The sequence below is a fragment of the Epinephelus fuscoguttatus genome, linkage group LG19 (assembly GCF_011397635.1).
Source record: "Epinephelus fuscoguttatus linkage group LG19, E.fuscoguttatus.final_Chr_v1".
NCBI classification, from domain to species: domain Eukaryota; kingdom Metazoa; phylum Chordata; class Actinopteri; order Perciformes; family Serranidae; genus Epinephelus; species Epinephelus fuscoguttatus.
In genome coordinates this window covers 24,170,261-24,193,580 of record NC_064770.1, presented here as the reverse complement: position 1 = coordinate 24,193,580, position 23,320 = coordinate 24,170,261, and the positions used below count along the sequence as shown (strand labels likewise).

The 23,320-nt window shown below is 40.3% G+C and overlaps 2 protein-coding genes across 5 annotated transcripts in view; both read left to right on the top strand.

The window, feature by feature from the left end:
• The window catches only part of LOC125880107 (nuclear GTPase SLIP-GC-like), a 38,208-nt gene extending 26,209 nt beyond the window's left edge, over window positions 1-11,999 (top strand). Inside the window, exons 12-23 of the mRNA XM_049562385.1 lie at window positions 1,665-1,758; window positions 1,845-1,932; window positions 2,080-2,201; window positions 5,842-6,015; window positions 6,099-6,256; window positions 6,447-6,570; window positions 6,990-7,098; window positions 7,209-7,342; window positions 7,691-7,772; window positions 7,908-7,989; window positions 8,071-8,124; window positions 10,507-11,999. Of these exons, the coding sequence (XP_049418342.1) occupies window positions 1,665-1,758; window positions 1,845-1,932; window positions 2,080-2,201; window positions 5,842-6,015; window positions 6,099-6,256; window positions 6,447-6,570; window positions 6,990-7,098; window positions 7,209-7,342; window positions 7,691-7,772; window positions 7,908-7,989; window positions 8,071-8,113 (1,210 nt within the window). The 3' untranslated portion in view covers window positions 8,114-8,124; window positions 10,507-11,999. The remainder of the gene's footprint in view (window positions 1-1,664; window positions 1,759-1,844; window positions 1,933-2,079; window positions 2,202-5,841; window positions 6,016-6,098; window positions 6,257-6,446; window positions 6,571-6,989; window positions 7,099-7,208; window positions 7,343-7,690; window positions 7,773-7,907; window positions 7,990-8,070; window positions 8,125-10,506) is intronic.
• Window positions 1-23,320, top strand: part of LOC125880106 (nuclear GTPase SLIP-GC-like) — a gene marked incomplete at its 3' end in the record, with an annotated part of 101,903 nt that overhangs the window by 66,195 nt on the left and 12,388 nt on the right. For 2 of the 4 annotated variants that reach the window (XM_049562383.1, XM_049562380.1), the window contains 3 exon segments: window positions 17,194-17,335; window positions 18,065-18,146; window positions 20,555-20,667. In XM_049562383.1, coding sequence (XP_049418340.1) covers window positions 18,080-18,146; window positions 20,555-20,667 — 180 coding nt within the window. 4 annotated transcript variants of the gene reach the window in all.

Here is a 23,320-nt window from a genome sequence, read left to right as displayed (position 1 = left end):
TCTTTGTCCTTTTGAGTAACCACACAGTTTGCAGTGCTGCTTACGTTGCTTGATTGCACCTGCCCATAGGTTTATGTGCATTCATTTTTCAGATGATTCCAAACAGGGGTTAAGTTTGTCCAGCAACACCTGCCCCTCATTGAATGGTTCCTACCTGTATTGACAGAAACCCATATCAGAACAGTTTCCCCTGCAGGACAAATTACAAACCTACACACATTTTACAAAAGTAGGATGGCTCCTACTTTATAGTCTCGCCACCAGACAATCAAAGATCTCCGCCTTCTGATAGTCTGGGGACACTCCTTTCTAAAGTGTGTTTAACACACCGGAGAAAATGGCCGGCAACAAAGCAACACTTCCCGGAAATGTGCGCTCCCCCTTTTCTCATCCGCAAGGAGCTTGAAAATGGATGCCGAAACTCTGTTTTATCAACCGTGTGCTCAGTCCACAAGATTGTGGAAATGAAGAACTTACAGTGACTTTGTTTAAAACTTTTAACGCAGGACAAAAGCCATTTTGTACCGCTACATGTGTGAATAATGAATATTAAACTAACTTCACTCCTGTGTCTTGAGTTGCCTGCGTGGTGTATTATTTATGCCGACCTCATTTTTAAGAAACATTAATATTTTCAAATGTCTCATACTGAATAGGCAGTATCAGCAGATTAATTGTGATAGCTCCATCATTCACTGTCTTGTGGAAAGCAACAATTGCGAGATCCTGATCTCATTTTTTTTTCATAAATACGAGACTAGAATCTCGTAATTGTGACATAATGTCGCAATATTTTAATACTTCCGTAGAGACAAAGGAGAGGAGTGGAAAATAAAGTAAGGGAGGACAGCAGAACGCACTAACCTGATTGTTACAACAAAACATCGGCCTACTTTGTAGTTTGGGGGGTAGATTGGTTGGTTTATTATTGAACTTATTTCAAGAACAGTGATTTTCAATTTTGTGTGAAGATCTTTAGATTGTGAGTGGTTAACGCATACACTTAAGTGTGCATAATGTGGCTTTTTTTTTGTCAGTTATGAATAAAGGATAAATGTAGAAAGTGAATATGTATGTGTAGCAGCTGCTACGTACATATATAAGGAACCCTCCTAGTGCTGTCAGATAGAAACATATACATACATTTTTGTTTTTATTTTTAAATTTATTTCATCTTATTTTTGTACCAGCACTTCAAGCATGCCCTTTCTCCCTTTCTCCACTTAAGTTTAAGTTTATAAGTTAAGTTTTTTAAGTTTATTCACTTTATTAATCTCCCTGAGGGAAAATTCAATGTTTTCACTCTTGCTTGTCAAGTACACACAGGTCTGAAAGACACACACATGCACAAACAGGACCTATACATGAACAAAGTGGAGAGATCTCAGAGTGAGGGGACTGCCCTTTGGTCAGGCGCCCCGAGCGGTTGGGGGGGGGTTCGGTGCCTTGCTCAAGGGCACCTTGGCAGTGCCCAGGAGGTGAATTGGCACCTCTCCAGCCACCAGTCCACGCTCCATATTTTGGTCTTGACGGGGACTCGAATAGGCAACCCTCCGGTTCCCAACCCAAGTCCCTATGGACTGAGCTACTGCCGCCCCCAAGCACCTACCCATGCAAAATGTCTGTGCAAGGACTGTACTTGATGAAATAATATTTTCTTACAGTTCACTAAAAGGTGTTCGTGATTACATCCTTAAAAGAAACACCCAAGCCAAGGAAGAAGTGAAGAAAGAATTCAGCGATTTCTGCAACATTAAGGTGTGTTTTATCTACTGACAGAGAATATAACACAAAGGTTTTTGTACAACTACTAGCCTGATCATAAAATCGAACTTTTTTTTCAGAAACATTTCGAGGATGACTGCTTCAGAGTTTTCACAGTGAGCTCCACAGAGTTTGTACAGCAAAATTACCTAAATCCAAATGAAACTGGTGAGTGACGTCTCATATATGAGAAATGTATGTTTTATTTTATTTTACTTTAACCCCTTTCATTCAAACAATAATAATTAATTGTATTTTTATTTTAAGTATTAGGTGTAAATCAAATAAACAGTTTATACATTTTTTTTTTTACAGAAATACCTGAACTTCAAGGAATTTTGCAAGAGCTCAATGACTGTCACTCAGAGACATTAAACTATGTGTCTGGAGCACATGGGATCCTCTCTTTGATTCAAGGGGCCAGCCGAAAAGAAGGGGTAAGATCAAGAAAATTAGACCTGTTTTGTTGTCTTTGATTGTTATTAATATTGGTAGAAAACAAAAGCAAAAAAGTAAACTGAAGAAAAATGAGCTAAAATTTAGTGACAATACGATAACGTCAATGATAGCCTTATTACATGTAAATGTCACCCTACAGAAATTTTAGATACCAAGGTAGTTGATTTCCTAATTTTTTGTTGTGCCAGAGGCTGCATAACCACACTAACTAAAAGGGAGGTGTGGAAGAAAAAAATCTTTCAAGTCCAATTCTGTGTTGAGTATAGGTTTTTTTTCTGTGCAGTGGAGACAGAGGTTCACAACAAAGCTGTAGAATTCTCTCTTAAGATGAACATTCAGCGCAATGTTTTATACAAGTTTTGCCTAAAACAGTGGGTTTAGGGCAGGGTTAATCAAGAGGCTTGAGTGACAACAAAGGTGAATAGAACTCAGGAAATCATGGACAGGCTAATTAACAATGCAATCTGATTCAGTCTGCCCCTTTGCCCTAATCCCTATCCTAATCCAACACATCAAAAAGTACCTTACTGGATGAGTAGCTCAAGAATTTCAATCAGTCATATGTTTTATGAAGTCATACAGCTCCAGTGAAATGCAATCTTGTCAGCTTTTTCAACTTAGTAATTTATTTCTTCTGGTTCTGGTAATCCATGATTTCTGTTTTTTGAATTATTTATGTGTAGCAGTACTGTAGTACACACACGGATTTGTTAATCATTGTTAAATGGTTTGTCTCAGCACGGAGTAAATGTCATGGTACAGCAGAAACTTAAGTTAACAGGAGGGACAATAATACTGTAATTGGAAGGTTAGTAGGACATGCCCTGTGCAGTGATCTAAGCAGTGGCCTTGTTTCCCTCATTAAGTGCTGAGGAAAAATAACCCTTCATAGCTTTGCTCGTTTTCTTTCGCTGCTGTGAGCTCCCTGTTCCGTTTCTGGTGGACAAGTTAATGTTCTAGTGTGCCTGTGGTGTGTATAGCCCCGTTTCCACCGAGCAGTGTGGTCAAGGAATTGCGCGCCCTCCTTGCCCTCGCAAACGAAGAGGCCATTAAGTGTCAGATGACAGGAACGGTGAAGGACGGGCCGACTTGGGAGAGAATCGCCAAAGGACTGACTAGCTGCGGCTTCCCTCCCACGTCACTGTTTACGTCACACGCTGAGCTACACGTTTTGTTACTTGCTCACGCCCTCCATTGTCCTGAAAAAGGCACATTCTGTATGAACAAAAGTAGGTAGGCGGCATTTTGCTGCACTCCCCGATTTTGTTTTTATACTGCCAATGCTGAAAAAAGACTGATTGGGCTTTCCTGCAAATTTGCACAATTCCTATTTAAAAAGGGCTTATATCACAGTGATAGACTCAATGATCTGGTGATGACTGGAGAGGAGAGCTGATGTTTTATACTGCACGGTAGATTACTGAATGGTTCTCAGGTGAGCAATAGAGAGCAGGTTAGTTGAATGAATGTATCAGGAAACCAAAAGAGCAAGGGAGCTGCCATGCACACAGCACAGACACACAGTGAGACACATAGGGGGAGGGGAAAGAGAGGATAAGGAAAAAGCACAGGGAAACTAGTGACCCAGCCAGGGCTGTGACATATTTTGTGTTTCAGTTGTAGCTTTTCATTTATTCTGCTCAGCACTTAGCTTTGGTTGCTTTGTACTTCGTGACTCTGCTTTAGTTGCAGCTTTGCATTTATTTTGGTTTCTCTGATCTGCCTTTAGTTAGGGGGCCAAGCCCCCGCGGGGCCTGGGGAACGTGTATGCAAGTAGATGCGTTTCCCAGGACCAGCGGTGCTGGAAACCCTATTGTAATTGTAAAGATTTTTTTTTCCTCTATTTTTATTCTTCCGTAGATAAAAGTGGCGCTGCAGGGTAAACCATGCATGGGAGGGCGGTGCAGGTACCTCAGACACCAAAAATTACACATATCCACCTGCAGGGGGCGCCATACTCAAGAAATCGCGTTTTGGCATATAACTCCCACACAGTATGTCGCACATTCAAAAACCTCATGTCCCTGGATTCCCTAAATGGAGCTGCATCACATGGGCTAGGCCCTGCCCATTTCTGCCTTGCCTTTTTCCCGGCAAAATTGCAAAAACTGCAAAACCTACTTTTTCAAACTCCTCCTAGGGATTTTGTCCAATCTGCATGAAACTCGGTACGTACACTCCCGACATGGACCTGATCTAAAGTTGAGAAAAGAATTTTGCTCAGTCAAAAAATTTGCGAATTATTCCCAAACAAATTTTTGTAGCTAGCTATAAAAATGCTAACTGTTCTGTATCTCGGTCAAATTAAATGCTATCAACACTAAATTGGAGATCCATAGTTGTCATGTTACTGTGAGGGCATGAACTGAATTTGGCGAATGTTGACCACTAGGGGGCGCTACAAATATGGGATGTTAATATCTCCTAAAAGGCTACACGGATTTTTACCAAATTTGGTGGGTATGATGGAGGGCCATTCCTGAGGCCATATACTGAAGGTGATCATGATTGGTCAAAGTGGGCGTGGCTTATTACAAGATAAACAACAACCATTTATTTCAGCTGAACTATTGTACTGAGGGCTGTGAAATTTATAGAGTACATGTAGAACAGGACACACACCTCCCATACCAAAAATTGTGCAGATACTCCACTAGGTGGCGCTATGCTGGATGCAAACATGTTTCTGCCTGTAACTTCCACATTTTAAATCACATATTCATGACCTTTATATCCACATATTCCCTGAATAGAGCTGGATATTCTGACATAGGCTACGTCCACTTCCGCCGCAGATTCCCTTCGTTAAGTCGCTACATGTCCAAAACCCACTTTTTTCTTGATCTTGTTCGATATGTGTGAGAAACTTTGCACAAACCATCTCCAGATGTCTCTGATCAAAAGTTGTGAAAAGAATTTTGGTACTCCAAAAAATGCGCTAGTTATAATCAAACAATTTTTTTCCCAGCTAAAAAAAATATATTGTTGCATATTTTTGTCAAAGTAACTGCTATTAACATCAAACTTGAGTCAGTCAGTCGACTTTCGTGGGGTCCGTGGGGCGTGGGGCCGAGTTGCGCAAGGAGGCTTGGCCCCCGTTCATAACTGCTTGCAGTTCTAGTTTTGTGTATTTCTTTCCAATGAATTGCTGATGTCCTGCTCAGGGTTGGTCAGTTACAGCCAGTGTTCAAACTAGATAATCTGCTCGACTTTTTAAGCATTGTAGTGTTGTAATTAATGAGAATTGGACATGGGACATGAAAGACAGTCATCTGAAACAATTACAATTAGAATCACAGTTATCTATGATTAAGGTCCTAAACTCTGTGAGTGAAAGGAGTGTGTCTAATTTCAGGATGTGTTGTAGTGCGTTCCAAGAGCTAGGGGCATCATAACAAAAGGCAGTCTTACCAATACTTGTACAGACTCGAGGAGTCAGCAGTCAATGATGGTATGAAACAGTCAAACATATTATTTAAAAATTGTAAGTCACTGCAACCATGAGAGGTCCTTAAGCAAACAGTCATACAAAATATTAGTAGTATGCACACACAAAACAAATCAGGTAGCAGTATAGTTTCACTGTTTAAATACTGAATGTGTTGTATTTGATTTCAGGCTGACAGAAACACAGATGTGTGCAGAGAGCTGGAAGAAAAGATGAAGCAGGAACTTCAAAAAATCAGATTGTCCATGCAGAAGACTTATGACACCTTTGAAAGATGCCTCACTGAGGGGGTTGAAAAATCCAAAAGTTCCTGGGAAAGACTCTTGAAGGAAGTCCTGTATCCTGTACGTATTATAATTACATCAATACAACTGATTTTGCATTACATATGAATTTTTTAATTGTTTTACATTTTCTTTTGTTTCAGCCGGATACTTCAGGTAGTGGTTATCACAGTGTACTGAGGTGTGTAGTTAAGAATGGTGGCACTCACAAACCAAAGAACAGAAAACTAATAAACCTCAATATGGAGTTAACTTCATGCCTGACTGACAGCATTGATGAGGAATTCAAGAAGACCTTCCCGTAAGAAATGACCTCATGAAGACATAAAACCCTGTGTTGGCTAATCTTTACAAGCTATGGAGAATTAAAAATTCTACATTATACAGTAATGCTAATTGTGTAATGTAATACATACTGTACAAACATATGACATTACTGAAATACATACTTGACAAAACCTTATTTATGAAACATAACAAATATGTTTCAGAAACGAAAGAAGATGTGGACCATTCAACGGGATCATCAACTCGTTTTCACTTGAAACAGAGAAGATGAGAGAGAGGCAAGAGTACAAAGATGTCGAACTGCAACTGATATTTCTCAAGACAGAGGTAAAAGTTGATGATGGTACCGTCTCATTCATTATTCCATTATTAAGCTGTTTGTACAGGTCGGGGTGATGAAAGCAGAAGGGTGAGCAAATCAACCCAAGCATCAAGTTTGTGACTGAGGACTGAAATGAAGGCAAAACACTGAAGAATTTAACATTAAAAATATATTTTTGAGCTGATAATTTAATTTCATAGACTACATTGTATATAGAGACTTCTATTAATACAGTAAAGGTTAGCAGTGCAAATTAAAAACTATAAACACCACAGGGCGTGCTCTAGAATCAGTTTAATTGTGTTTAACTGCTTTTCAGGTAAAATCTGTAAAAAAAGAAAAAAAGGGAAGGAATAAATTGATCTTAATTGTAATACTTTTATTTTATTTGAAAATATGTTGATCTGTGCTTCCTGTTCTTAAGGAAGAGAAAATGAAGACAGACCTCAACAAAACCATCCGGGAGCAAAAGAAAATGATCTACAGCAGTCTGATGGAGACAATCAAGGAAAACATGCTAAAATGCTATAAAAGTAAGATAGCAGACTGTGACACATACAACCTGACACAATATTATTACATACCTACATTAATGTAATTGTGCTGAAAAATTTAATTGACATAATTTAACTGTTTATTTTAGAAGCAGCAGGATTTAAAGGACAGGACATGCTGAAAAACATGAGGAACACTATTGAGAACCATGTACGACAATCAAAGGACGTCATGTTTCAGAGGGCGAAAAATGTTATGTTGGAGCAGCTGGAAAACTTGATGGTTTGTCACATTTTTAAATACTTCATACAATTAATCAAACATGTGCTGCACATCTTTATCATCGTCCACAGTTCTCATCCTTTACATGAGGGCTCTCTATTCAGTTGACATGTGCATCATTCCTAAAGCTGCTTCCTAAAACACTGCAGGCACTGGCAACATTCAACTATTGTTATTAATCTGACACAGAAACATATAAAAATGATGTAGCTATTAACCAATATGCCCAGTCTGAGGTGCCCTTTAAACACTCATCTTAAAAGTAATTTTTTGTAATATTCAGTAAATCTTGAACACCATATTTGGCTGTGTGAGTGATGAGTGATGAAGAATTTGATGCTAATTTAGGAGGAGATCCTGGAGAGACTGGAGAAAACAATGCAGGAATCACTCGAGCTTTCCCTCAAGACAGATAGTGACTCAATGCCAGGTATATGATTTATAACATCATCAACAAAAATACCAAAGATGCTGTAAATGTTTCATTGAAATGTGTAAAGCAACACATTTTCCAATTATGTATTTGATATTGCACTTGTTGTAAACAATGGGTTGGGTTTTTTAGAAGTTAAAGAGGAGCTTCAGAAGGTGAAGAACTACCACAACAACCTGATGGGAGGCCAAAATGAAGAACCCATTATAATCGGGTAATACTTTTGTTGAAGTTTCTCCATTATGTCTTGAATATGAACTGTTCTGAATAATGTTAACAATGCTTTAAATTATAGTAGTGCTGATCTGCCCGGCCCAGCAGCTGCAGTGAGTCCATGATTTGTGCACAGGTACGTTTTAGCGAAACTGATGATCCAAGTCGATGATTGGCTAGATTTTCTGACAGCGCCAGGGCCCTATTTTACATCTGGCACAAAGCGACGCACAGGCAAAGGCAAAAGTATTGTGCGCCCATCTGTGCGCCCATGGGCATGCAGTCTAACATTGAGAAGTGGTCAGGTTGAGGAGTGGTCAGGCACATTGTTGATGCATTGCTAGTGATTTCACCACTGAAAAAAAAAACAACAAACAAACAAACATTAAAAAAAAAAGGTCAACTAAAGTCAGCGGCACAGTATTTTCCTTCAGTCTGAAGGGCAGCCTCTGTTTGTTCTGTGGGACAAACACAGTAATCTTGTTGTTCAGACATTTTGTTGTTTGTGTTGCTGAATAAAAGGTCTGCTGACCTGAAATCTCTGTAGGCCTAAACAAATTACAGCTTCATTTTCATCAGGAAAGCACTTCCCCACTAGAGACGCTGTGCGCATTTACACACAAGGAATAGCACTGTAATTTCACTCATTATTTCAGAAGCTAAACATTTAGTTCAAGTTTAACTACAGTTTTTATGTCGCTGTGCTGGTGACAGCCATGGCATGATGAGGCATGATGTTTTCAGGTTGTCCTTCTGTCTCAAGACGTATAACATTTACGAGAATGGGAGGGATGTGAGGTCAAAATGGCCTTGACCTTTGACCACTAAAATCTAATCAGTACATGGTTGAGTCCAAGTGGGTGTTTGTGCCAAAGTTTGGAAAATTCCCTCAAGGCATTTCTGAGATATCCTGTTCATGAACATGAGATGGATAGACAGATAGACGGACAGACTATTCTCATGAACAGGAACGCATGGAAGAAATGTCTTAAAATTTGGCACAAACGTTCACTTAGACTCAACAATGAACTGATTCGATTTTGGTGATGGAAGATCACAGGTCAAGGTCATTGTGACCTCACAAAATATGTTCTTCGCCATGACTCAAAAATTCATACCCTAATTATAACAACATATTTCACAAATGTCAAATAAGATGAAATGATGAGGACAATTCCAAAAGGTTAAAAGGTCAACTGCACTGTGACATCATAATGTTCTGCAAATAAACACTTTACTCAGGAAGAGAGGGGAAACATTTGCTCAGATCCTGAATAGGTGACACCTTCCTTGGGTGCCCATCTTGAAACTGTGCTAATTGTACAGATTTTCTGTGCTGCCAGGATGAAGGTGTGAGTGAAGCATCTAATGTTTTAGAATATGTAGCTTCTTTGCAGCAACACCCATAGTTGAAGCATTGCCAACTGTCATTGCTACGTATGAGTCTAGACAGACATGAATGTAAACTGTATCTGCAACTTGACTTGTTTGCAGAAACATATAACTGCGAGATGGTAATTCTAGTTAAACTGTCGCCTAAATTGGGGTGTCAGTGGCTTAGTGGTAGAGCAGGTGCCCCATGTACAAGGCTGTTGCCGCAGCGGCCTGGGTTCGAGCCCAGCCTGTGGCCCTTTGCTGCATGTCTCTCCCTCTCTCTCTCTCCCCCCTTCACACTTCACTGTCCTTTCAATCATTCATTCATTCATTCATCTTCTAACCGCTTCATCCTCTTGAGGGTTGCGGGGGGGCTGGAGCCTATCCCAGCTACATCGGGCGAGAGGCAGGGTACACCCTGGACAGGTCGCCAGACTATCGCAGGGCTGACACATAGAGACAAACAACCATTCACGCTCACATTCACACCTACGGACAATTTAGAGTCTCCTATTAACCTAGTCCCCAATCTGCATGTCTTTGGACTGTGGGAGGAAGCCGGAGTGCCCGGAGAGAACCCACGCTGACACGGGGAGAACATGCAAACTCCGCACAGAAGGGCTCCCACGCCCGGGATCGAACCGGCAACCCTCTTGCTGTGAGGCGAGAGTGCTAACCACCACACCACCGTGCCGCCCTCCTTTCAATCAAAGGCAAAAAAAATGCCCTAAAAATATCTTTAAATTGTCACCTAAATGTCCTACGATATTTGCTGTAGTGACATAGTAACTGCTCTAACTGCATTACTCTCAGCACAAAACCAATTTGCCAAATCCGCCATGTAAATAGCAGTGTGCTGGGTGCAGGTGCAACATGCTTTTAAAGGTAATGGGAGATGGCACTTGACTGGTTTAATTTTATGCTATGCCCAAACCACACAAACGATTAATTAAGGTTCCTTTGCCCTTACACCTTACTTTGCACCCAGATTATGTGACTTTTAACCAGCAAAAGTGGAGTTGGACACACCCTAAATGCACTTGTGACATGAACTTTAAACTACTATTGATTGTTTATGGTCCATACTGTTTGTCATGACAATAAATGTCACAACCTCACTGTTTATCTCTGCTGGATATTTCAGGTTTGCTCAGTGGAGAGAAAAAGCAGACACCTGATTACCCACTGAAGGTCCCTGCAGGCATGCTGATTAGAGATCGGATGTCTGCGGATTTTATCTTGACCATTTTTTTAAGTTGTTATCTCTGTTCTCCTTAAGTTTTGTTTTGATATGTACTTTGAGTTTGCCTGTTGTGAATTACACACAGAGGTATTTTAAATTTTCTTTTTGGTAGGACATTTTGCTTTTAGTTGATAAATGATCATTAGTTGATCAGTGAAGTAGTTTTCAAACTTTTTGTGCCTAAGGCACACCAAAGGGCAACCCAAAATTTTAAGGCAAGCCTGTATTTATATCTGTGCACCATAGCTTCCATTATGTTTGTTATCACTCTCTAAGACAATCGAAATACGAAAAATAAGACAGGTAACTTTAGCAGATACTGTCTACAGACACTTTTTTTTCTCTTTTCTTCGGTGGTAGGTCATCTTGGCTGGTGCTTTGTTGTAATTTGCCCTGGACAATAAAACAATCCATTGTCCCACTCACAGCATTATCCTTTTAAATGTTATCGTCCCTTACACTGGCTGCCAATCAGGGCTTTTGATGCGTCACACACTTTTTCTTTTCTTTTCTTTTGCAGATATAAATATAAAACAAAACAAATACATATACATATCTCTCTTGGTAGAGAGGAAGACAAGGAAATGTGCAGGTGAAACTCGAAAGGTTTATAGAGTGACCTCACCTTTACTGAACAATCATTTAAGCAAAGAAAAGAAATAATATTCCCACGTGTGAATGGCGACAAATAGGTTCCCTGTAAAAGTTTTTTAAAAATGTCATTTTTTAGCTAGAGTTTGCCTTTCTATTAGGTAATGGGTTAGTACAACATACTGATACAGTCAGTAACTTTTTGTATAGGCCCAGCTGAATTGTTCATATTGTGTGGTTTGGCACCTTTTGAGAATCACTGGGTGAGTGAGTAGAAAATGTGTGTGTGTGTGGGTATGTGTGTGTGGGTGTGTGTGTGGAAACAAAGGTCAAGTCAGAATCAAATCATTTTTTTTTGTTTTTAATGTTTTAACATGTTTTTCCTCTTGAATATTATGTTCATGTTTGTCTATGTTTTTATTTTAGTAGTGTAGTATCAGTGGGTTAGGATGGGCAGGCAGATATCTCAATGATTTTTATAGATGTTTAACTAAGACCTTGAACCTTGATTTAAGTAAATCCTGTATGTTGGATTTTGCAAAGACTTGAAGCTTCAAGTCTTGATCCTTTCTTCATGTTCATGTTTTTTGAGTGACAAAATTGTTGCTTACTACAAAATAATGATTTGTGTGTGTTCATTCATATATGAGAAATGGACAGAACTAATAGTAATATATCAGTTTATTTGGCTTATCCAGATTTGCTGAACAATTGTTCTCTTTTTAATCTACATTGATTTTAAAAGCATTATTGTATGGGATATGGTATATTGTTTTATACACCTCAATAAAGTTTGAGTTAAAATGCCACATGTAGTTTGGCTTCTTTGTGGTTTATGTTGATTTATATTAACATTAATTTTGACTGTAAGATAAACAACAGATTTTCCAACATTGTTCTTGTCTAAATCCTCTAACTGAAAACTCTAAAAGTTCTTACCTAAAGCTAAGTTTCCTGACATAAATCTACATTACAGTACCCAAGCTCTTACAGTAACAGACACCACAAATGCTATCTATCTGGTGTCCAAGTAGTTGTTGCAAATATATTGTCCTTTGGTAAATTATACCACAGTACGTTAGACATTATCATAGGCTTGTTCACATAGTCTTGGTGTTTGTGAAACAGAGCATGTCAGTGTGTAAAGATTGTGTAATTCTGCACGGTCATTATCAGCGTCACTTTTGTTTCCCTCTCATCAGTCAGTGCACTCCCAAAGTGCTGATAAAGGATCCCTCTATGAAAAGGTGTATGCAGGGTTAACAGTGTGCTTGTTTATAGTGTTGTCTGATTTTCTTAAACATTCACATGCCATCAGGTGACAGTAATATTAATTGCTGTTCAGGTTCAAACAGGCTCAACAGAGGTGTGTTTCATTTTTAAGATTAGTGGGAATGGCAGGTATGTGTTATGCTAATATATGTTAGCAAAGTGCCGCTGACTGATGCAACAACAACAAAAAAAAACAATCAAAAAGTGATTCATCACCACTCTTAACAAACCATCTTTTACTTCTTTGGCTGATCTGGTATGCCTTGAGGTTAGCTCCTCTTTGGGACAGACGGTTGAATCCTTTTTTTTTTTTTTTTTTTTTTGGCCATTTTGCCTTTATTGGACAGGACAGGTAAGCATGAAGAGGGAGAGAGAGAGAGGGGGATGACATGCAGCAAAGGGCCACAGGCTGGATTCGAACCCGGGCCGCTGCGGCAACAGCCTTGTACATGGGGCGCCTGCTCTGCCACTAAGCCACCAGCGCCCCAGACAGTTGAATCCTTTTTGTGTGAGTTTGGGTGTGTGCACGGTGAGTAAGCTGCTGTTGATGCTGTGTGCCAGCAAGTTTTATGACATGTCTCACCATGCCTTTGTAACTTTGTTAGAGGTAACCCTCCCACAATGACTGAGGCAATCAGCCTCAACCAACTGTTATGATTTTCACCTCTCACATTTACCTGGAATAGGTGTGGTTGGGTGGAGGCCCAATGTTACCACCTTCTGGTCGTACAGACACAGAGCCCATTTCACCAGCAGTAAGTAAGACAGTTTGAACACTAGATCAAGTGTCCTATATTAATTATTTGCTACCCAAAAGCTGAAGGTTTGTGCCTTGTTAGACATTAACATTGTTATTCAAAAATGTTGCTTTTGGTCCTTATTTTGGAAAATAGAGAAAAAGATGTCCACACAGTCCGGGTGCTGTTCATTTCCAAAGATTCTATTATACAGGAAGACATGTCAGTTTAGCTTCTGTCCTTATAATGATTGCTCTTAATGTCCAACCAGGCTCAGCTGGGGTGTGTTATTAATTTCTGATTAATGGTAATGGCCGGTAACAATGCATCTAAGACTATTTTTGTGAGAGTCGAAAGGACAGGTCAGCAGAAAGCTTTCTTCTTAGAGGACATCAGGTGTAAATGTGAGTATGTGGATGGTTGGCTTGTGCCTGTAGCAAACACTTAAGAGAGATATTAGTCCTACTGTGTCGGCTTAAATCGTGAATGACAATCAGTGTTGTGTGTGATTACTGATTGTTTTATCCTGTGTAGTGTGTCAGAGCACACTTTAAAAAATGATTCATGGGGCTAGTGGATAACACTTAAAATAAAGAAGTTTTAAAAAGCATTACAAAAAATATGTTTTTTACATTAAAGTTAACAACTTGTTTTAAGAAGTTGGTCAAATTGAAAACATATTTACCATTTTTGAGTTGGGTTGAATAAAAGTAAATAAATTACAATGTCTCTTTGACCACTAAATATCACCTTAAATATCACCAACTTTTGGTTCTGCTTGTTTTTCGAGGTCAAAGCAAATCACAGTAGTTGTACTAAACTAATTCAGTTTGTCAAATTATAAAGACTCATAGGATTGGCTCACTAATGAGAGTTGGAACTACTTAAAAAAATGTGTGCAAATTGTTACTTTAATTTTTAAAAGTTGAACCAGTGGATAGTGTAGACGACAACCGACATTGTGTCGGGGATGCCTCATGATGTCCCAACAGGAACATGAGTATGTTTCTATTGGAACGTCATGAGGCGACCACTCCCATCACAGCCATGACTTTGACCAAAAGACTTTGACTTTGCTGTAGTGGACTATTGTAAACATGGCATAGCCAAAGAGGAGCGATGTAGGTGCTGCTGTGAGGTGGGATTGTAAAATGGCAACAACACCCCAGACTTTTTGATGTTTCCTCGAGGGACTACCACAACAGAGTGAAAAGGAAAATTCTGGCATGAAATAGCAAAGGCACTTCAGCAACCCAGTGGGGGAGCTTTTACTGTCAAACATTGGCAGGAACTTGACAAGAGTGCAGCAACAACGACAAGAACCTTCTCCTCCCGTCCTGTCCCTTTACAACTGGTGAAAAGTAGTACAAAATATACATTTCCTCAAGTCCAGCACCTAAGTACAGTTTTGAGATTTTATTACTACTTCCTTCTAATGTTATTTACTTTATACTTTAACTCCACTTTGTTTCAGAGGGGGATATTGTACATCTTCCTCCAGCACATTTATCTGACAGCTGCAGTCACTAGTTCCCTTCTGTTTGGCCTCCCCCAGAAAACCCTCCATAAACTTCAACTGGTACAGAATTCAGCAGCTCGCATCATTTCAAGAACACCATCCACTCACCACATCACACCCATCCTGCAGCAGCTCCACTGGCTCCCCATCACATACCGCATTCAATACAAAATCCTACTCCATACATACAGAGCCATCCACAGTCTTGCCCCTCCATACCTCTCTGATCTCATTAATATCTCTGTACCTACCCGTACCCTCCGATCCTCTTCCTCCATCCATCTCTCTGTCCCCTCTGCTCGCCTCGTCACCATGGGGGGCCGAGCATTCAGCCGCTCGGCTCCCCAGTTTTGGAACTCCCTCCCCCCTGACCTCCGCAACACGGACTCCTTACCCCTCTTTAAAACCAGACTGAAAACCCATCTGTTCAAACTCTCATACTCCGTCTGATCCTTGCACTGTCCATTGTATTTTGTTGTTTGTTTTTATCCCTGTTTTTATGCACTTCTGTACTTTTGTAAGGTGACCTTGAGTGCCATGAAAGGCGCCCTTAAATAAAATGTATTATTATTATTATTATTATTACTAGTTGCTTTTCAGATTAAGAATGTATATTTAAAACAGGATGAACTCATAAAAGGTGATGTTCAGGATTAAACCAGTGGTTCCCAGCCTTTACAGCATGTGTCCTCTTATTAAACATTTCCTCCCTTGTCATGTTTAGAACAAAGACTCTAAAACTTCGAGTTGTTAGTTTAACCAAAGAGACATTTCCCATCCAAACTTCTCAGATGATCCAGTTTAAACAACAGATCAACGCCCAGAGGGATAAACATAAACATGTGTGTGTGTGTGTGTTGTGGGGGGGAGGGGAACTCTGTGGTGCTGACTGTGTGCAGGGCGTGTATCTATTTCCCATCAGAACTTACAAACAGAGTTGGAGGGAGGCTGTACCACTAAAAGATTCAGTGCCAGTTTGCAGTACCAGGAAGAAGCGACAGCAGCTGCCGGACTAAACCAGTTTGGTGAAGTTGGAAAGATAATCACCAAAATTGCAGAGAATTGTGGTTTATTAAATCAGTGAAGTCTGCATGAAGTCGACTTGTGGGCTGGATGAATTGTAGCTTTGAACAGTCATTTTAGGCGGGATTGTCGTGTTCTCCTCCAGCTCATTCATCTTCAGTCACCCAGATGTAAGTACGCTAACCTCAATGCATTACATTCACAGCTAAATATATTACTGAGAGACTAAGTTTAACTGTTAAATACTATGTAGTGGCCTAGTGTGCTGTTTTGACATTCATTTACTATAGATTTAATATTCAACATGTTAATATACTCCAATCCTGCATCCTCCAAAGAATACTTCTGCCTGCTAAGTTTTTTTATTTAATCAAGGATGCCTGGAAAGTTTGAGTCATTTCTTTCCATAATAACAAAATGAAAGTGAAAGAGAGTGGTAGGAGGTGGTGGGGTACTAAAATTGCCCTTTGGTCAGGCTTGTCCTTTTTGACTAATTGTCTCAAACTACAAGTCACTAATAAACCTGCTGAACTAAACATATTATGAATCCTTTTTTATTAAATCTGCTTCTGATAGTACAGTGCCATGTCAATCGGGAGAGACTGATGTGGATGTCTGTGGAAAGTCTTTGGCCATTAGACCCCATGGAGATGGTATGAGTTAAGGAGGGTGATGAATCCATAGTTGAATAGGGAGGTGGTGAAGATAGATGAGAGGAAGATGGAGAAGTGCTGATAATCTGGATGATACGATGGGTGGAGCTGAGTGGGGTGGAGGAGGGTGTGAAGATTCTGTCTAAAATAACGGCTGACAGCAGCAGAGGAGAGAACAGATTCAAAAGTTTGCAGTGGCATCCTGTTTGGCTGATAGAGATCGTGGCAAAGTTTGATTGGATAACTAGAAGAGTGAACACCCATAGTGAGCTGACAGGAGGAAGCAGTGGGAGCGGGATGGAGAGAAATGAAAGTCTTCCTGATTGAACTTAAACTGAGCTTCATTTATTGTTCCTGTTGGTGTAATTTAAAGTGCTTTATCAAGATAATCCATATCAGGGCTTGATTTCTATCACAACTGTCTGCTCTCAATAGTTGTTTAAAGAGACACTGACAAAGCTTAAATGTTTGTCTAAAATGGGATTTTTTAAAACAATGATTATTCGCACAGGAGCATGTAAACCATCAGATCTGTCAGTTTATCTGAGCGAAAGATTCAAATGGGTTTTATTGTGATAAAAAAGGTCTTAACACAAATATTCATATGCAGTATTTGTATCCTATCTCTGTATCTCTATAAAAAAATAAGTTAAGCCATATGCAGCTTCCATTTCAGTTTCGTCATTGTCTGCTACTAATGTTAACAGTGGAATTTAAGCTGCTCTGCAAGCTCTGCACAGCAAGTACAAAGAGCAAAAGAGGAAGTGCAGGTTTCCTGTAATATGAATTTATAGAGTTGTCACTGCTCCAAGTCTCTCAATGAACTTTGCTTATACAGCTCATGATAGCTCGATTATCAGCAGTGATTTTCTAGACCTGCAAAGTTTTTTGATTTGGTCTTTCTTCCTTGGTGTTAGTGCTTCTACCGCAAGACAGTAAGTGACTAGTTAAATATATTTGTTGTTGTTGTCTTTTTCAGTTGTGTTTTTGTTGTTATTTCCTACTTTGTTGTGCTGTAGGCTAAAGACAGTAAGACAAGGTTAATACCGTTAAACGTCCAGTTATGACTTGCACATGACTTTAAGTTATTAAAAAGACATTTGTCCTTATAACTACACTCTATCTATATTTCACATACAGTGCCTGTTAGCAGGAGAACTCACTGAGCTCTGTGCAACATGCCGTGGCTCTGTCAAAAAGAGACTAGGGGCATATTTCTTTTTCTGGGAGCTTCTGAAACACGCTGCACTGTGTCTGCTGGAATATTACAACAATTGTCTTTAGTGGCAGCGATCAGCCCAGGTGGCTGGCAGAGATCTGCACTCTACTGAGTGCACTTTTCTAGTTAAGGTTGGATTTCTTTTCAAATATTAACATTTACAAGAAGCTAATGATGCTGTAAATAAATGTCTGTTTGAAATGTGTGGACAGGTAAGTGAAAAGCAGAGCAGACTCTAGTAGAAAGAAACGACAGATGGTCAGTTATTTGTGATGTAACTTTCCACCAAATATTTGCTGAGGACACTTTTGTCAGAATGCCATTATCAGTCTCATGACCCCTTCTTTTCCTTTAATGAACTAAAGTGATTGTAACTGTTTCCAAAATGCCAAGCAGTAATGGTTGATCAAAATATATTTTTTGTTTATTTCTCTTTACCTTACAGTTGCTGTTCTTGGTCATGGATGATTTTGTTCGGAACAAATTAACTGAATGGGATCTCAGTGAGTGGATAGAAAAATTTCAAGGTAATACTGAAATGTCTTTCCATGCTTCTGTGTTGGGCACAAATATTATACAATGTTGGTATCTACTAATACAGACATAAAAAATGCTGCAACATGTTTCTGCAGCACAGTGCTGACTTATCATTGACAGACATATTTTTAAGACAAAGGGAGTGATCAGTGTTGACAAAGTAAAAAACAGTATTGTAAAGATCTTGTACATTTTATATTAAATACTACTCCTCCAATCCCAAGCTACACCCTCTTTGGCGAGCCATGGCCCCAAGGTAGAGGGCTCTGCCTGTGCTAATATTAAGGTTACAATATCGTAACCTTTGTTCTCTCTCACACGTGCTCCGCACTCACTGAACTCTTTGGGTACAGAGGGTCCACTGAATGAACGCCCTGTTGTGACATAACATCAACCCAGCTTCACTGATCTTGACCAGCTAAAGGTTAGTCACTGTAGCCTGGCTACTTGTTTATAACCTAGGCAGCCTCTTTGTCATGCAGCAGTGGTGGCAGAGGTTTCCTATTCTCTGAAAACCCAGCTGACGACGGTAGCAGGTGGGCTGTCAGGAAATCCTTGAGGGGGGGCACGCTGTTTCCATGCAACCCTGCACCCTGACAAAATTCACCGAACCTGCACAGGGCTCTTGTTCTTAATGGCTGTTGTCAGGACGTCTCAACACACCGCCAGATGTCTGGAAGAGGGTGTGAGATGAAAGCTGCCTGAGCTGGGCGAGCTGGGCCATAAAATCCCACACATAGATGGCTCCCCAGCTTGGGTGAAAGTGGAGAGGGCAGCAAGAGCCCAATACTTCCTGCCACAATGGTCATCACCAGCACAGAGATGTAGGCGGTGGGGGTGAGAGCCTCAGTCATCAATCTCGAGCTCTGGCTCACTCTAATCACAGCTGTGCATCACATGTCCGAAGTGATCCTACCACTGTTGGCACCAACTCCTGGGCAGCTCTCGGCAAGCTGTGCAGGGAGGTGGCTGCTGAACACCAATTTCTGCATGGTCTGCATCCTGATTGGCTGGCCACATTTATTCAGATTCAGTGTTTGAATGCGGGCACGGGATTGGAGGAGTAGTATTATCCATAGAGTCCAGTAGAGGGTGGAGCCTGTCTGAGAAAAACTGCTGCTCTGTAGCATGTTTTGAGTTATTGAGATGAAGATCTCAGCACAAGCAGCACTGAAACAAAGACTAAAGGGTGACATAAAATACAATCTTAAGCGCTATATCTTAAGGCTGGCACACATTACAGGATTTTTCAAACCCTCACAGATTTAGAGACCGCACACATGATGATAACAAAAGACAGATCGCACAAGATCTCTCTCTTCTGATCTTATAGTGTGTGGTGTGCAACGGGATGAACTACGGAGCACACCACACACTAACCCATTCTTCAGCAGAGTATCAGGTTCTTGACGCTCAATATTCCAAATCTCGTGTGGTAAAACGTGACTTCAGTGTAAACAAACATGGCAGACGTTAGCTGTTAGCGATTACCGGGTACATCCACTGCAGTAGCAATTTCAGTCCAACTCTTCTCTTTGTCCGTTCTGTTGTCGTACGTTTTGGATGAAACGTTATATAAGCATTCATGCTGTTGCCACAAGTCAACAAGTTGGTGCTCCATTTCGGAGGTCCAAGAGACTTTGCTCTTCATATCTCATGTTTGTTTTCGCTTCCTTTTCCGTCAGTCAGCTGACTCAGCTCGGGTCTTGATTGGCTGTTGGTCCGGTACACGACATTACACACTGTACATGCTCGGCTCTTCTCTGAACACCCCACTCGCTACAGGATTTCTGGTCACAAATATTAAACATGTTCATTATTTACGATCTCTCCTTCCAAGGTCTTCCAATCGGATCGGACTAGACAAAATCACTCTGAACACACCCCACACCACAGGAAAATCAGACACGATGTCATTTGAAAACATCAGACAATCGGGCCTTTGCTGGCTTTGATCGGAAGGGGGAGATCGGGACAAAATTCGGCCCAATTATCCTGTAATGTGTACCCAGCAATAGGCAACTGGACTTGATGAGTTTCATGAAGACGTTTCACCTCTCATCAAAGAGGTTTCTTCAGTTCAAACGCACTGTTGCAGAGTGGCAGGCTTAAACTCTGTGTGGGTGTGAACCCTTGCAGAGTCAACTCTGTTGGGTGAAACTCTTCAAGAAACTCAAGAAAGTCCAGTTGCTTATGATATAGCACTTTAGATTATCATGACCTGGGTGACTGAGAATCTTCACTAACTTAAAATACAATCAATATGCATTCAGCTCAAACAACCAGGCTATCAGCACTGTGTGCCTGTAATGCTCACACCTATTTCCCTCCTTAAGAGACTTGAAATTAGTTTAAGTTTTGCATGACTATGATTCAACTAAATATTTTTTGATTTCAGATGAAGGCATTGACACTGAAAGTCTTTACTGTCTTGGCCATGAAGAAATCGCTGCCTTGATCCCAAAAGTAGGACCCAGGGCAAAATTCAAGAAGAAACTAAAGTTGTTAAAGGTAATGTTCTGCACTGTAAAGACAATTAACAAAAAAATAATACACAATCTCATACAATCTCATTGATAACAATAGCATTAAAGAGAATGTAACATTTCCTAAAGGTGCTGTATGTTTCTCTGGAGAAAGAGTTCATCGTTGAGTCTCATTCTCAGGTCGTCAAATACTGGTGCTTTGGGTTTCGTTGTTTAGTCCAACTACCAGCCTAAAGCGTCTGTATTTGATGACCTGGGTATTTTATTGTAGACACAGCTTACAACTTCACACACCGTACAATGACACAGACCCTCGAAAGCAGTTTACCAAACATTCTTATACCTTTCCTCAGATAAGCATCACACCTAACTTTTTGTGTGTGTATGTGTAGGTAGATGTGATTTCCTGTTGTTTCTAGAGCTCTCTCATATTGTCCCACCACGTGTTTTAACATCCTGTTGTTTGACAGGTAACTCTGTTCTAAGACCTCTCCCCAGAGTGAGACTGTTCAAGGTTGCCCAATTTTTTTTGTTTTGCCTCAAACTTGACCTTAAAGGTCAAGTATTGACTTTTCGCCACCACATATCCCCCCTTTTCTACCAATTAGGTAGAACATACATAAATGATGTCAAATGGCCAGATTGCTGCTGCTGTCAGATTTCATATAATTAATCAGGGATACAAATGTGAATTAACTAAAATGAATAGTAAGATGACAAATCATATGATAGAACACATGTAATGCAATACTGTGATGTGACAAGGTGTGTGCCATCTGTCAAGTTCTTGAGTCCTTGGAGTCATCCCGCATAGTCCTTTCATTGAATCCACACCTGCAATGTGCTGCAACATTAGAAGTTCTTTTATTATTTCTCAGAGTTCATTTCACAGCTCTTAATCATCTACTTCTCCTGCGTCCAGAGGATAATCAGAATCATCCAAGTAGGCAGGGATGGGGGACCAAGCTGGATATCTCTCCCCATTCTCTGTATCCTTCTTCTGATTGAGGTAGATTTGTGCTATTTGTCGGAGTATCGTCATGTTCAACATGTGAGTCTGTTGGAGACCAGTCACAAGAGTCATCTGTTTGTCCAGAGCTTTTGGCACTGCCCCCTCAGCATGGGGATGATGCAACATGCCAAAAAGGAAACTGGTATTACAACTATCAATGCACTGATTCCTGCTTTAGTCAAAACGGCTCCCTGTTTCCCTACAATTTGGTCTAACCAATCCCAAGTCCCCCTTAACAGCACCACCATCAGTTCCACCCTCAATTTTGTGAGCTTTTCCATAGCCACAGAAAATATACGTACCCTCAGGTGCAGTATTGTTAGGAATGAAGGTGCAGCAGTATTTCCCAAACATGTGACAAACTCCTCCTCTGTCTGCTGTTAGCCATCCCAATACCTGTCTCTTTTGTAGAGTCACCGTTGTTGTTGCATGTAATTGACTTCCAAATGCTTTAAGAATTTCAGGTGTAGCATTGGTATATCTCTGCTGATTGTAGTAAATATAGTTTATCCAATGAACATTTTTATTAATGGTAATCCAAGGAAGTATAGATTCTAGTCCAGCTCGGACCTCGTCTTGTGCTTTGAACACATCTGGAATCCCCGTTGGCAGACTTTAAGTGTATCATTTACTCTATCATAAAACATCAACACCAGTTGCTTCAATCGCACTAGCGCGGAAAGCCAAATTCATCAAAGTGGCAACACATTTCGCAAGATATTATCTCCACACATCCAATAACTGTCTGCAACAGCAAACGTTTATTCACTCAGCAAATAAATGATGGGTCTAGTCATTGTTATGTTTTAACAAGTTTGATCTAAAGGCTCTGGATTTTCAAACCACACTGGTTTTGTTTTACGAACTCTATGGTTATGGTTGCTTCTGGAAACCAAGATAATACCGTCGTTACCTTGCAGCTGACTGTTTTGTAACCCATGAGAATTCCACCTTGTTCAGGAGCGAATCCTCCGCTTGCAAAACACTCATATTCAGCTAATTCATCTACTTTATAATTTGCGGATGGCTCGCTTTGAGATGTAGCCAGCAGAAGTTCAGCGCACACTTCTTTGAAGTTACAATCTGTGCATGTGTCTAAGTAGCTGTCAATGAACCTAGAACCGTAAAACAGTCTGCATTGTATACCAAATATGGACAGTATTTCAGGCCATGGAATGAATTCACCTTCCCTACATTTATGCCGTTGTACCATTTTTCATGATACTCATGATACTGGAGTTACCGGTGACTGCGTAGTGGTTTTTGACATATTAGCAGATCCTGGTATTACTCCATTTGTTTTGTTTTTTTTTCCGTACTGGCTAATGTATTAACCGTAGTATTTTCCGTAACAGTTGCGGTGACTTTATAAAAAATGGGAACATATGTTGAAACGTTGAACTTTGCTGGATTTAGTGTCATATTTGCTTCCATTTGTTAAGTGAAACTGGAAATGGTTAGGTTTGTGTCGGCCACATCTCCATCCATAATATCCTCGTCAGTGATGTTTAGCTGTGGGTCCCCTGGGAAAAGCTCCTGGGGATGAAATTTTCAGTATCTATGTCCCTTGGGGAAATATTCCATGGAAGAATTTTCCTGCCCTGCTTTCCCTTATTATTGGTGCTTATTAATTCTAAAGCATAAGTCCTATTTGGTTCAACCACCA